Here is a 15,466-nt window from a genome sequence, read left to right as displayed (position 1 = left end):
AATGAATTGTTTTCTCTGTGTGTGTGTGTGTGTGGTTGTGTTTTTCCTGGAACACAGTAGATGGAGCCTGGACAGAGTGGAGCAAGTGGTCAGCTTGCAGCACGGAGTGCACCCACTGGAGGAGCCGGGAATGCACTGCCCCATCCCCGAAAAATGGAGGCAAGGACTGCAGCGGAGTGTTGCTGGACTCCAAAAACTGCACCGATGGACTGTGCATGCAAAGTGAGTGAGCCAGTGTGGGGACAGCATAGGAGGGAGGGAGAGGGAGGAAAGGGATAACCAGGAAAAAAAAAACCATGCTAAAAGGGTTTTATTAAAAGGGAAGGCATTGCAAGCTGAAGGGTTTGTTCTGCCTTTGTCTAGGCCAGGAGTTCTCAAACTGGGGATCGGGACCCCTCAGGGGGTCGCGAGGTTATTACATGGTGGGGGGGGGGGTCTCAAGCTGTCAACCTCCACCTCAAGCTCCACTTTGCCTCCAGCATTTATAATGGTGTTAAATATACAAAAAAGTGGTTTTAATTTATATGGGGGTGGGGGGTGGGGTTGCACTCAGAGGCTTGCTATTGAAAGGAGTTACCAGTAGAAAAATTTGAGAACCACTGGTCTAGGCAGCAGGCACTATACCTGGTCTCCCATTCCGAGCGGGCACAGAATTCCAGCTCAAGATCATCTCTTCCCAGGGATTGCCCCCACAGCTCATTCCAAGTGGCCCCAGAAACCCAAACCCACTTTAGAGCTCCTCTTACTGCAAGTGACATTATAGACCAGGATTGCTGTCAGCCTGTCTGACAGTATTGTCGACTTCATAAGCTTTTTACATCAGACAACCACAGGGAAATTCCAGACTGGATATCCAAGCCGATCTGGAATGGATTCTGTTTGCAGTGATGTACAGCACACAGCTGACTTGGAGAGGCAGTGACAGCAAGATGCACAAAGCCCTTTAACTATAGGAAATAAAGTTTATTCATGCCCATTTAGGTGGATGTGGGATATATTCTTAAGCACCATTACTGGACTCCCCACCTGTCGGCGATGCTAGCGTAGAATTCTGGCACAGCCCCCTCTTAGCCCAGTCGGAGCCTTGCTAGACTACTTGCAAACCTGAAGGTTAGACATTTTTAGGGCGGGCAATTGATTACTGCTCCAAAAGGTTGATGGAAGTTGACTGCATGGGTCACTGGGTGAAGCACCAGCCTCTTATCTGTGGCACCTGGCTTCAAATCTAGTTGACACCCTAAAGCTCATGGTACGCATTATTATTCAGAACACTTGGCAGTGTGCTCCCTGCTATGGAAGGACCTAGGAATGAGCTGCTAAAAGAAAGCAAAATGTTTGTCATCCCTGGCCCAGGTGACCTTGCCAGGGCAGGGTGGAGGTCACTGGCTGCACCAAAGAGAGTGAATGTGCACAGCAGGTTCCTGGTCCATGCATGATCTATTTTCATTACTACCAAGTCCATTAACCTTTAAAAAAGCATGTGTGCTCCATGTATGTTGCCAGAGGAAAGGAAACTGTGGTAGGAGGGATGAAGGGAGGGGAACAGAGGGCCAACCACTTCTTTTAAATATGCCTCTTCAGGGGTAGTTATAGTCCTAAATTTCCCCAGTGACTCCTCTGTGTATTTTTCCACTCTGCACGCCCACACACCACCTCTTGAGGTACAAGTGTTTAAACACAGGCCTCTCCTGAACAGACTGAGTGCTGCCTGTCAACTGCAGGCCTGGGGAGGGTTGAATATGCAGCTTGACTCCCCACGGGAGGAAAGTTCCATTTAGTGCCACAGAAAAGGGGACCATTCGGCAGTGATGAGAGGCTTATTTCGCCTCTGATCACTGTACTTCACTGACGTGACAAGTCGTGGCATACCTCCAGGGTGTTCCCATCCTGAACGTGCCTCTTGCTCTAGCAGAAATTGTCACCCACTCCCAACGCTGATCCAGTCCCACAAAGTGCAGAGTGCTGAGCATCCGCATCTCTCTTCGAACTTCATTAAGGTTGCATGTGCTCAGTACTGGATCAGGCTCTGTGCAATGTTTGTGTCCTGATGAGACCCAGCAAACTCATTTTATTTATGGCCTAAAGAAAAGATTTTAATTATTGTTTTGTTTTTTTCTTTAAATCAATTGTTATTATAAAGTCTATGTCCCGGAGCGTGGCGTAAAGCCAAAAACCTGAAGTCTTTAAAACATCTCTGCTTTAAACCTTCTCCTCTAGAATTCAGATGGGGTGGAGAAGGGCTTGGATATTTCCCGTTCCTCATTTAGGATCTAAATAGATCTAGTAAATATTCTGAAATTCCAACCCTATTCTAGGTCTGAGTGGAAAGGAGTGTGATACATTTCATGGGGCAATCCAGGTGGAATTCCTTAACCTTAATTTGAAATTCCTTGGACTCACCTCATTCCTTAGTGTCATTCCTGACTAGCAGCCATGGAATGATCCCAGTTACAAACATGGGGCGGTGCTACAAGAAAAACCTGCTTCAGAGAGTATAAAAGTGTCCTCCTTAGTCTGCTTAACAGCTAGGAATAGTGCCAGTGCTGCCACCTGCTTGTTCTATAGCAATATCTGCCCTGGTGCCTTGCAGCTCGTTTGCTTAGTATAACCCTGAATGCCCCGTGTGCTGTAATCTGCTTTAAAGAATAAGTTAGGAGCGCATCATAACCCCTTCCTCGCTGTATGACTGCCTTCATGTCATCTTAAATAAACTCACCATGTCGATCCATGTTGGCAGTGAGCGAGGAGGAGGGGGGGGCGGGTTGAACCACAGAATTGGTTTCAAAGAAACATCTTGCAAGCCAGTGCCTTCTGGGCCTGGTAGAAGCTCATGGTTGGGAAAATTAAGGCATCGTGACAGCAGAGGTCGGGTCCAGCTCGCAGGCAGAATCAAGCTACGTGTGGTGCCAACCTGGTGCTGGCTGTTAACACTTAGCAGGCGGAAAGCGCCTCACAGAGAAAAAGGAAATAGTGGAGTATTGAGACAGGGGCTTCCTGCAGCAGTGAACCTGCAGGGTGTGGAAAGGAGTGGGGAGGGTTGTTTTATATCAACGGCTACAAATAATTGTTCCCATGCTGAGGACTTCATGCTTTAGACCAAAACCAAAGGAGTGACCTTACAAAGGGGCTTCCATCCTGGATCAGACTTGGACAGTCCACACATGAAGGAAAAGTATCTAGTGGGTTCCCATGTAAATTTGTCCGATTATTTGCCAACCTTGGGTCTGAACAAAGCCCTTTCTCCTGACACAGGGCCAGCGTGATAGTGGCCATTGCCGTCCACAGCCGTTGAAACTGTTGTGCTGGCCCATCTTATATCTCAAGGCTTCAGTCCAAGCTGGAGTTAAATGAGAGGATGGGCCAGGAGGGAGAAAGCTATTATTACATAAGGCTAATAGCTTTGATAATCAGCAAACCAGACACAGGATAATTTTGACAAAGCCTAACATGTAACAGGACAATGCTTTTATGTTTCAACCACTGATTTCCAGCCCGAGTGGTGGGCACAAGACCAGTGTGGAAGGGGAGGGAGGGAGAGAAGCGAAGCGGGAGGGTGTGTATGTGTGGGGGAGAGGTTTCAAGAACCCAAATCCTTCCCATTGCAAATGTCCTGCAAGTTGCTCCCCCCTCCCATACGCTCCTTTGGTGGTCCCTAATGCAGATTCCATGAGACAAGCTTACGTGTACAGGCTCAGACAGTAGCCTGGCAACCAAGCTTCTCTCTCCTGCACACACAGTATTCAACGAAGCCCTGAAAGTTCACATGGAGGCTCCTCTGTGCTGCCAGGAACGTGTAGCCATCTGATGAGTGAGAGAAAGGGGTACACTGGGAATAAAAAACAACCCAAGGGAACAAGCAGAAGAACTAGAGTAGAAAGCAAACAGAGGAAGAAAGTGGGATGAGAGAGAGAACGGAGATGGGAGAGAAGAGGAGGAATGGAGGGAGAAGGAGAGGTGGCATAACTGCGCTAGTAAGTGGGGAGATGGGCAGAGAACGGGGGCACACATCTTTCAGTCCATCACAAGGGAGTGCCAGCTAAAAGAACGACCAATGGGTAGGAACCACTGGTTTTAATGGAACAATGGTTCTCCCTGCTGCACTGGACTCATTAAAATAGCACTGAAATTCAGTGGGGCTTTCTCAGGGCTCGACTGAGCCTAGGAAAACCCCTCTCACTCTCCACCACACCTAAAAGAGGCAGAGGCTGGCCCTGAGAACTGGGCACCACTGTGTCATTGGAGCCTGAAGTGCCTGGGGCTTTGTCTGTTGAACCCCTTGGGAGGTGAATGAATTTCATTGTCAGACCAGGAAGCTGGGCAGAAGAGAAGCAGATTCTGCTCCCCTAAAACCTCAGGTGAGCAGAGGGTGGAGCGGCTTGGGAAGCTGTCTCCCCACTTGTCCCTTTGAAGTAAATGATTTAATGGGAAGGGGTCATTGTGCTCTCAGTTTCCTGCAGCTTATTGGAAATGTAGATCAAAATTTGCCATTCTGGTTGTGCAGCTTAGGCCCCTGTGGATGGGCAGCAAGGCCAGCCAGGCTTGCAGGGTGGGAAAGTGGTCACAAGCCTGCTTCCCTAAAACTACCACACGGGCAAGGCTTCTGCATGGCTTCACAGAGCTCCACAGAGCCTAAGGCTCCTTGTTCTCTCGAAACCATTCGCTGTTTTTTATGTCTCAGGGGACCCTTCCCCTTGGTGTGCTGGGGCTGATGACTGTGTTTGTTTCCTTCCATTAGCATCATCACCATCATCATTTTCACCTTTTGTTTTTAACTTTGTTTTTCCTAACAGATAAAAGAGTTCTAACCGAACCCAAAAGTCACTGTAAGTCCTCATTTCATGGCCACTTTATTTCATTGTGATACATTACTTTGTTTTTTCTTTTGTTTGGTCATTGGCACCTCTGGTGTCAGCCTGGAACTAGAAAGCTCCATCTCCAAGGGCTTCTCTATGGAGTTCCTCCAGTGAGCAAGGGAGGAGAGAGCTGAAATACACCACAAAGGGTTAGCAGATGTTAAAGGGACAGTTACTCCATCATGCTTGAGAGACCTAAATTTAACCTATATTCTATGCATCAGTTTCTCTATTTACACGGGCTAAACTTTATTCTCAGTTACAACAGAATATATCCAAAGTAACCAAAGTCCATGAAGTTATTCCAAAATGAATGAGAACAGAATTTGTTTGTATACATATAAAAAAAGTTGGAATTTTTGGTTTGATTTGTTTTGCTTCAGAACAAGTGCTTTGATTCCCCTGCCCTGAATTAAAACCAGTGCCAGCAGTTTGTTCGTTTCCTAGCCCTGTTGTTATTAATGCATCCAGAGCAACTTAGGAACTAACACTTCTTTTCCGAGGAAGTGTTCTGTGTAGCTCAAAAGTTTTACCCTCCACCAACAGAAGTTGGTCCAGTAAAAGATATTCCCTCACCTACCTTGTCTGTCTCGTATCCTTGGGGCCAACACGACAACAACAACACTGCAAACTTCTTTCCTTGCCAGTTTTGTCTTTTTCCATATGACCAATGGTTTTTCTCTCCCAGGATTTCAGTAGAACAGAAACTAATGTGGCTGTTTTATTTTCTTCCCTCTTGTGCCACTACATCCCCAGTCATGTCAGTGTTATAAGGTTTGATAGTGTGTGCTCCTTCTCAGTATTGCCAATCACAAATGTTCAAAAATCATGAGTCAAGCTCACTAAAAATGATGATACTTGCTTTAAAATCATGAGCTCATGTAAAAATAATAGATTTGGTGTTCTTGTTATTTGCTTTCTGCTTTCTGAACCTTTAGGGTGCACTGGGTCACATTTTGAAGTTTTTTCCGCAGCCACAAGAGCTAGAAACTTATTTTTTCTTTAAGAATGAAGGATGAAATCATCACATATCCACTTGACTCCAGGAGCTGGGGCTTTAAGGAAACAATAATTATAATGAGACCAATGATGAAATCATGAGCTTTGGCAACACTGCCTTCGAAAGGTGCAGAACATAAAACATGGATCAACATTTCTTGAAGACAGTGAATTTAACACATGTAAAGAAGAACACTTTAAAAATTGGATTCTTCCCCCAGTTTAGAAGAGTTTTGGAGTACACAATAGCTCTGAAATACTTGTGTTCCATGAACATTTTTCAGTTGGGAAACACTTTGGGCCTTTCAGGTTCTTTGTGAGTGTAAGTTTCCAGCTATTCCCCTACCATCAAATTGGAATGTTTCTGTGATACTCCTACCCCTGCAAAAGGAATTCCCCTGAGGGGACGGACACACACACACACACACACACACACACACACACACACACACACACACACACACACACACACACAGAAATAAAAATAATCATAACAAACAGGCCTTGGTTCTGATCCATATACCTGACCCTGGCCCTGTACAGGTTAGAAACCATGAAGCTAAACTAAACATAATCCGAGAGCACCTGGAAATCAGGAAAGGAGAAAAGAAAAGAAAAGAAAAGAAAAGGGGGTAAAATAAAGAGCATGAGTGTTCAGGCCAAGCTGTTTGATGTGTCTGGAGTAATTTTCTTGGAGGCAATGTTCAGATAAGACACATGTGTATGTCTCAGAAACAACAGCATCTGATTCTCTAATATGGCCTGACTCCACGCACTTGACACCAGTCAATGGTGGGTGCAGATTCTGTCTTTGACACTAAAATATTCTGGAGGCAAGACATTGATGCTGCAGGATCCTTGAGGAGTTAGAATTCCGTCCCTTGGCAGAGTGGTGTAATCAGAGCTCATTTGAAATCAAAGGAGAAAATACCCTGGATAAAATAGGTGTTAATTTGCTATTGAAGAATGAAAGGAAGGGAGTCAGGGATTTTAACAGCAGTCAGTGACAGAGGCAGAGATTCATGGGCCTGGTTCAAGCTTCCTCAATCCTACCATTGGACATTCCCAGGCTAACGTGACACATATTGGCTTAGGTGTCCCTGCAGCAGCAGCTGACCAAATCACCAGAGCAGCCATTCTGGAGCAGTTGGTCCTTTCCTTCTCTGAGCTGACACATCTACTGGTTTGAGATGGGAGCAGACAGAAGAATGCCCAGTGATCGCTCTATGGCATCTCTCCATGCACTATCCTATTAGCTCATTGCCATCTCTTCCATGTACATGCGTATCTTCTTTCAAGGCAGATTTCTTCCTTCTCCTAAAGATCAAGAGTCACACTGGGTGTGGGTGTGTCTCTGTGTCTATATACACACACACACACTCTGTGACTCTTGATTTTGGGGATACAGATATGTATATTCAACATGTTGCTCTCACTTTTGGACTGCACTTTGAATCCATTTGTTACCTTGTTGTGCTAGCCCAGCCTCCCCCGCTCCCCCTCCCAGCATTTGCCAAAAGCTTGGGTTAATCCTAGAAGTAGTGGTGTCTTTTGTGCAAAGACAGTGGGTTGATCATGCAGGGATCCAGCTGTGGGTGGCACAGTTCTGATGGCAGATTCGTGCAAAGCCCCTGTTTCCTTAGTTTCCCTTTTTTCATTTCTCTCTCCTAGTGTTGGAAACCACGGGGGATGTGGCCCTGTATGCCGGCCTGGTTGTGGCCATCTTTGTTTTCGTCGTCATCCTGATGGCCATCGGAGTGGTTGTGTACCGGCGCAGCTGCCGGGATTTCGACACTGACATCACAGACTCCTCAGCTGCTCTGACTGGAGGCTTTCACCCAGTCAACTTCAAGACCTCCAGGCACGGTAAGAAGAAATCAGCTGGCCTGCTCCTTTATATCATGTCCAGCAGTATCTTTGATCCCCCAGAGGAAGGCGGCTGAGGGAGGAAGGTGAAACCAAAATAAAGGGGCTCAGACTCGGGAAGAATAGGCCACATTGACAGGAGTTCATTTATTATCCAAGTGGGAGAGGTGAGTTGAAGTTCTCATCTTTCCATTTCCTTCCTGTGTGAGAGAACCACAGTCAGCTCTCCAGTACTAAAGAATCCATGATGCCAGAACCCTTTGCATACAGAAGTTTGTTTTGTGTGTGTGCTTCAGAAAACAAAAGAGGTTCAACTTCCTGCTTCACCAAAGCCACCACTGCAACTGAAATGAATTGGCACTTTCTCTGTAGTGACTTCCAGAGACCAAATTACCCCACAGGGCACTGCAGGGAAGCTTGCATTTCCACTTCCTGCACTGTACCAGCTCTGTGGGCAAACAGAGGACTTCAGGCTTCGTGCTTATCAATCTAGCACGGGGTGGTCAAACTTTTTGGCCCAAGGGCCACATCTGGGTATGGAAATTGTACGGTGGGCCATGAATGCTCAAGAAATTAGGGGTTGGAGTGCGGGACGGGGTGAGGGCTCTGTCTGGGGGTGCGGGCTCTGGGGTGCGGCCAGAAATGAGGAGTTCAGGTTGTGGAAGGGGGTTCTGGGCTGGGGCAGGGTGTTGGGGTGCAGGGGGGTGAGGGCTCTGGGTGAGGATACAGGCTCTGAGGTAGGACTGGAGATGAGGGTTTGGGGTGCAGGAGGGTGCTCTGGGCTGGGATCAAGGGGTTCAGAGAGCTGGAGGGGGATCAGGGGAGGGGGTCGGGGTGCGGGAAGGGGTCAGGGGTACAGGCTCCAGGTGGCGCTTACCTCAAGCAGCTCTCAGAAGCAGCAGCATGTCCCCCCTCCAGCTCCTACACGGAAGCGCAGCCAGGCAGCTCAGCGCGCTGCCCCATCCGCAGGTGCTGCCCCTGCAGCTCCCATTGGACGTGGTTCCAATGGGAGCTGCGGGGGCAGTGCTTGGGGTGGGGGCAGTGTGTGGAGCCCCCTGGCTGCCCCTACATGTAGGAACTGGGGGGGGGGGGGAGGGAGACACGCCGCTGATTCCAGGAGCTGTGCAGAGCCACGGCATGCACAGAGTGGGGCAAGCCCCCAACTGGAACGCTGGAGCGGGGCAGGCCCCAGACCCTGCTCCCTGGTGGGAGCTCAAGGGCCAGATTAATGCATCTGAAGGGCCGGTTGTGGGCCTGGGGCCATAGTTTGCCCACCCCGATCTAGCACCTTTCATTGGCATTAAATTGCCCCCAAAACTTGTTTAAAATAAAAAATCAAATCAGAATTTCTATCTTAAATAGGCAGTAGGTCCGTTGGCTCTGAGCTGTTGGAAGCATTTTCTTCTTCCATTCACCTCTTCAGCCATAAATACGACAGTACCGATAGGAGAGGGATTTCTGTCTGCCCTGCACACTGACCTGACAGATCAGGTTTCATTTGATTCCTGCCTATTAAGTCTCAATGGAGATAGAGGGTGGGTCAAGTCTCCATGTTCCCATAGGCTGAGAACTGAAGTAACAGGCGAGTTCACAGGTAGAGCTGGTTGGAAACATTCTGACAAAACAGTTTTTCATTGGAATGTGCTGATTTGTCAAAATCAGAACCATCTCCATGGAACACTTCATTTCTATGAAGTTCCTCCGGAAACCAGGTAGTCTTGGAAACCTGCCTGATTTCTTGCCAGCTCACCAGCCCCACCTGCAGCCCCAGGGCAGCCAGCAAGATGGACTGCCCTAGAGTCGGTGATGCCAGGGCTTCCTGGGTCCGTGGTTCTGGGGCAGCCCCACCAGTTCTGTCTCTGTGTCTGGATCCCAGCACTTGCCTTTTCATGGAGGACTTTCAAATTTGGGGGTTTAATTCTGAATTGGGGGAAAAAAACAAATTTCAAAGTATTGAAATCCTCTGCAAAACGGAATTACCAATCTTCACCCAGCTCGGCTCACAGGGTCATTTTATTTTTGAGCTTAAAAATAAGGAAACAAATCAAGCAAGATAATGACCTCATGTTTATACAGTACCTAGCACAGTAAGGCCTTGATCTTGACTGGGGCCTCTAGGCACAACAGGAATACAACTAATAAGGAAAGAGAACTGGTAGAAAGTATACAGAACACAAAGCATTTCAGCTATTCAGCACGGAATGAAGTACCAACTCCTTTGTGAGAGTTGCAGGAGAGTCAAACTACTTTCAGATTCTTGTTAAACCTTCTGTACATACACTATGATGCAGCTTCTCCTTCATTCTTAAGGGAGTTTTGATCCTGATTCTTAGTCCAGGCAGTTTCCTTTCAAGTAATTGATAAAAGGGAGACAGATGTGTTCAAAGTCCATGCTCCAGTCTCTTGCTTTATAACCTGCTTCTCCCAGGGACATGTCTTACACATCCTGAGCCCATTGTTTCACAAAGGCTAGGTTTCCGTGTAGGTCTCTTTTGATTTATGTTTAAATTCACAAGTTACTGAAGTTTTTGCCTTTTTCATCTTTGTTCGTCTTGCAGACAATCCCCAGTTGTTGCACCCTTCCATGCAGCCTGACCTAACAGCCAATGCCGGTATATATCGTGGCCCGATGTACGCCCTGCAGGACTCCTCTGACAAGATCCCAATGACCAACTCCCCCCTGCTTGACCCACTCCCAAACCTAAAGATCAAAGTGTACAACTCCTCCACAGCATCCTCCTCCCCCAGGCTGAATGACGGGGCAGACCTGCTTGGGGCAGTGCCCACGGGCACCTACCCAGGGGACATTGCCAGGGACAATCACTTTATGAACATAAGGAACAAGGCCATGGGCTCTCAGCATCTCCTCGCCCTGCCCCGGGAGCATGGGAACAGTGCCACTGGCACATTTGGCTGCTTGGGAGGAAGGCTCACTATCCCGGATACAGGTAAGAGCCAGAGTGGGAGGTGCAGCTGTGGTTACTGCTGTCCCAGTTGCTCTCTAACGTCAGCTAACTTAAGTAGTGAGGCCTGGTGATGTTGGCCTCTGGGTTTGAAGACAGTGTGGTGCTGATTAGGAATGAAAGATGCATCCAAATATCCCTTTCTATAATGATATCCCCACTATGCTGCCAGCCTGTGTATCTCCCTAAGATAGAGTGGATGGGAATCAGTCACCATCGTGAGGTGACCATCATTTTGTATTTTTGCTACTCCAGTTGTAACCTGTTGGAGAGCATTGGAGGAAAACAAGCACCACACTTCTTGCGCTAAGGGTTATCCTGTCTCTGAATGCTGCCTGACTGCACGGAGTCTGGCGTGATTTCCATCTTGGCAGGCTAGAAAGTCTCTTAGGCCCTGCCACAAATTCAAGGGTGGTTTCTTTCAAATCATATTGGTGAAAGCATCTGTGCCAGTAGCTGAAATAAACCCAACACATGATCATTTCACTGCACTTGCCAACTTACAGCTCACAGGCCTTACCCAGCTGCCTCTGAAGGTACCCACTTCTGATACAGACAGTTCAACACGATGGTATCTGACTTCCAGCGGCAGTAGCAGACCCAGATTCTGGGAAGCTTTGGGTTAGAACAGCAGGAGGCTTCAAGCTCTCACACCACTGTCTGCACACAAGGGAGGCCCCCAGTTCAGTTTGCAGTGTTCCCACCATTTGAAATTAACCCATGAGGAAACTGGCTGTTCTCAGTGGGGTTTCATTCATTATTTCCTTTTTTTCTTTCCCCTAGGAGTGAGTCTGCTGGTGCCTCATGGAGCAATCCCACAGGGAAAGTTCTATGAAATGTACCTGATCATCAACAAGGCAGAAAACACACTGTAAGTTGAATGTACTGTACAGCGTGCTGCAGTCTGCCATCACCGTAACTACCACCTGAAGGAGATAGCATATCTGAATTCCCTCCTGCATCTCCGCTCTCATTTCCTGCTACTCTCTCCCTGGCTTCTTACTCGGACCAGGCCTCAGGCCTAGCCACACTCCATCTGTCTCTTTTCCTATCCTCCTCTTCACAGCTTCTTCAACTATGCCTTTTACACCTGGAACACCTTTCCTTCCTTCCTTTCTGAGATGAGCATCTACCTTTGCTTCATTCAAATCCATCCTTAAAGCATTTCTTCCACTAAGCTTCTCAATTCTAGCTGCCAAACAAAGAATTTATTTTTCGCATCGTTAACAATAAAAAAGCGTTGCTTCGTTGTGGTAAATTTCACCTGGTGCATTCTGTGTCTGAATTGGAGTGCTGTGTATGTGTGATTGTGAGCACTTTGAGTTAGCAACTATGTCTTCCTCTGTGCTTTATAGATCATCGAGCATTTTCTCTGGGGCTTAGTAAATAACAGATAAAGGTTTTTTACTTCTGCACCCAAAGATGCAGAGACTATTGCTGGCGACGTAGGGAAGAGGAGGGAAAGCGGTGTGTCTTGCTGTGCAGTTTGCTAATACGGCACAGAATGAGTTCTTTTGCCACTTGTATTTGTTTTGTGACCCATTGTCAGGGGATTTCTGTGCAGCACCTGGGCCTCTCATGAAGGCAGTGAAGATTCCAGAAGCAATGGCTACACTACAAACTTAGAATCTTTTGGCCACTTGTCTGTCCACTGTTCAGTATGTGTCCTCTGCCAAACAACTCCCTGGCTAGCTCTTCTACAGTATTTCCGTAGGCCAGCAGAACTCCTGATAGCAAACACAGTAGTTTGATTGCCAGTAATTGCTCATTGTCATCTACACAGGAACCCCAGTGTCTTTAACCACAGCAGAGCTGATTCTCCACTCCATGACATGTGGTTGTAACTCTGCTGGTTTCACAGTGTGGGAATCAGGCCCGTTAAGTTTAGAGGATGCCAGGTTGCCCCTCTCCTCAATTATGAGCAGCACACGTCAGCAATGTGCAGGCTGACCGTCTTTCTTCAGGTGCATGACTTGGCTGGCATAGGCTAAATATTTTCTGCATGTGTCTATTCATCCCCTCCAGCTTACCTTCAGAAGGCACGCAGACAGTATTGAGTCCCATGGTGACTTGCGGACCCACTGGGTTGCTCTTGTGTCGTCCAGTCATTCTCACCATCCCCCACTGTGCGGACATCAACTCCTCAGACTGGATTTTCCAGCTGAAAACACAGTCCCACCAAGGAAACTGGGAGGTAATGTGCACTTTAATAATAAAATGGAAACTAAATGTCATCTCAGAGCTCGGCCTCAGTCAGCAGGAGACGCTGGAGGATGTGTGGGAATGCAGGTTGCAGAGCAGGTCACAGCAATTCCAGTCAGAGCCTTTTGAGGAATCGTCACTGTCAGGGAAAGGATAGGAGTTCAGATTGGGGTGGGGGGGTGGGAAGGGGCTGGTTGTCAGGTTTACTGCAGGGATGGAGTGCTGTTTGTGTGGAAAGCTCACAGCTGTTCTCGTGCTAGCTTGCTGCAGCACTACAGAAAGTGCCATGGTGAATGATGAGTGGACAGTTTTCAGTGCCTATGCCAAACAAATTACTTTGGAGCAAAAGGGCTGACCAGGAACCTTTGTTTTTAATCCCTCCCTTTAGGAAGTTGTGACCCTGGATGAGGAGACCCTGAACACTCCCTGCTACTGCCAGCTTGAGCCTAAGTCTTGCCATGTTTTACTAGACCAGCTTGGCACCTATGTTTTTGTGGGAGAGTCCTACTCCAGGTCAGCCATCAAGAGACTCCAGCTGGCTATCTTTGCACCTACCCTCTGCACCTCATTAGAATACAGCCTCAAAGTGTACTGCCTGGAGGACACACCAGACGCACTGAAGGTAACGCTGCCTGAGAGTTTGGGGTCACAAGTAAGCAACCCCCCACTGTCACATTTTTCTATTTCCAGCCCCGTTTTAGTACCTGTGGATTCATAAGATCGTTTCACCATAGGGCAAATCATGAATAATCACTAAGCTATAAAAGTGTTTCTTTTTTGAACTCTGAATGTCTTGTCACGCTCCAGCTCTTTCTCATCCTAAGACTGCAGGGAAAAACACTGATTAATTGTGAGCATGTTCTGCTCCATGACAGGGGAAGCAAACTAGCTTAGAGCCTGGCAGTCCCAATGGGCAACAGACATAAATCCATTTTCGTTAGCCCAGCACTAACGTTAGACAATATATTCATCAGAGATTTTCAGGTAGGTTTATCTGCTGCACTTGATCCAGAGCTGGTATAATCCTTTGGAATCATGAAGTGATCTGTTACCTGAACTATGCTTTGAGTAGGTCACCAGCCCACAAGTTTGTTAGTCCTTGTGCAAATTTCTAAATATATAGGGCCAGACCAGACCACCAGCTGGTGTAAATCAGCATGGCCCCATTGACTGTGGTGGTTTACACCAGTTGTGACTCTGGCCTACAGTAACTGGTTAATATCAATCTTGCTGTGCATGTAAGTTTACTTATGAATACTGCTCTTCCAGCTGTCTCAGTCTCTGTATTTGGGCTACAAATTGCTTCAGCCTGCTCCTGCCATTGCTTCCAAATGTGGTCATGCTGGCACGCAAGATGCTGTGTGGTGTCTCTCGGAAAGGTCTGGCTCCAGGGAGAAAACAACCTGATGCAACCCTGTGAAAAATGACCAAAGTTAAATAATAAGCATGTTTACTGTGTTCCCCAGAGATCAGCCATAACATTTTCCATGGTCCTTGGAGGAAATATCGAGGGGAAGGGAGAGTGTTTCATAGCCGATATTGTGTGCCTTCTTTCTGCAGAGATTACACAAGGGCTTATGTTGTTGTCACTGCTGGAAGATTTTCTCTCCTTCCTGTGCTAATCAACCCTAAATTGATAATACCATGATAATACTCCATTCACCACAGCTCCCACTGTCCCTGGCTTAGACACATTTCCCTATTTCTACTCGAGGATTCCTTGTCTGTCTGTCTGTGGTATATAATAATAATTAATAATAATATTAAACTTAGTTCTTATAAATCATCTCTTAATGTGGGTGCCTTGGGACCTTTGTGCTTGTTCCATTTATTTCCTGTGTTACTTTCTTACCCTTATTGTGATCTCTCTAGATGGGGTTCCACGCTTGGCAGTCTTATTGGATCTTATTTTTCTTATAAAAACAACATTGTCTTACACTGGTAAAATAAAGTTTAAAGTGGTGATGAAAAAAAGAACATGCTAGAAACCAGCAGGTGTCTCTTGAACTGAAAATAACTATTGTGATTTGGGTTGTTATTGAAGCAGAGCAGTGCTATGAACACTGGTGGCACGCACACACTTGTTAAAGTTCCCCACCAGTACATATTTATGAGATACAGACCTTCAGATTACCTGAAAAATATGGCAGGGTCCAACGTCCAAACCCGAAACAATGTTTCTGGCCTCACTGTGTTGTGTGCTGTCTCATTAACTCTTATATTACAACCAGCATCGTTCTGTTTTCAGATTCTAAAATATCCATGCAGTGACTTGTGAGGATGCACAGACTTTCACATCTAGGTTACTCAAATCCAAATCAGGATTTTAGTGGCTGAAAGTTGTTCCCATCTGATGACTGTTTGATGGCCTCTATGGAATGAGTTGATGGACTCAGTCCAGTTTCTGGTGAACAGGTGTCAACATCACACAATGTACTAGCATAGCTCCTTAGCAGACAGGCCAAGAATGGAATGAGGGAGAAAACTGAATTCCCATCTCCCCCTTAGAGAGGTGATCCTTTGAGTCAGGGTTTAGTTATATTGCCCAGACAGTATCTGGAAGCTTGCACTGTTGTAGCTCTT

The 15,466-nt window shown here is 46.9% G+C and overlaps 1 protein-coding gene across 5 annotated transcripts in view; it reads left to right on the top strand.

The window, feature by feature from the left end:
- Positions 1-15,466, top strand: part of UNC5B (unc-5 netrin receptor B) — a 153,788-nt gene that overhangs the window by 132,336 nt on the left and 5,986 nt on the right. For 3 of the 5 annotated variants that reach the window (XM_045025152.1, XM_045025156.1, XM_045025155.1), the window contains exons 7-13: positions 58-222; positions 4,791-4,823; positions 7,524-7,718; positions 10,277-10,666; positions 11,465-11,552; positions 12,707-12,875; positions 13,272-13,505. In XM_045025152.1, coding sequence (XP_044881087.1) covers positions 58-222; positions 4,791-4,823; positions 7,524-7,718; positions 10,277-10,666; positions 11,465-11,552; positions 12,707-12,875; positions 13,272-13,505 — 1,274 coding nt within the window. The remainder of the gene's footprint in view (positions 1-57; positions 223-4,790; positions 4,824-7,523; positions 7,719-10,276; positions 10,667-11,464; positions 11,553-12,706; positions 12,876-13,271; positions 13,506-15,466) is intronic. The other 2 variants (XM_045025153.1, XM_045025154.1) reach the window with 2 other exon arrangements.

Source organism: Mauremys mutica, chromosome 7, assembly GCF_020497125.1.
Source record: "Mauremys mutica isolate MM-2020 ecotype Southern chromosome 7, ASM2049712v1, whole genome shotgun sequence".
Taxonomy (NCBI): Eukaryota; Metazoa; Chordata; order Testudines; family Geoemydidae; genus Mauremys; species Mauremys mutica.
The sequence above is the reverse complement of the archived record's forward strand: the minus strand, read 5'-3'. Positions and strand labels throughout refer to the sequence as shown.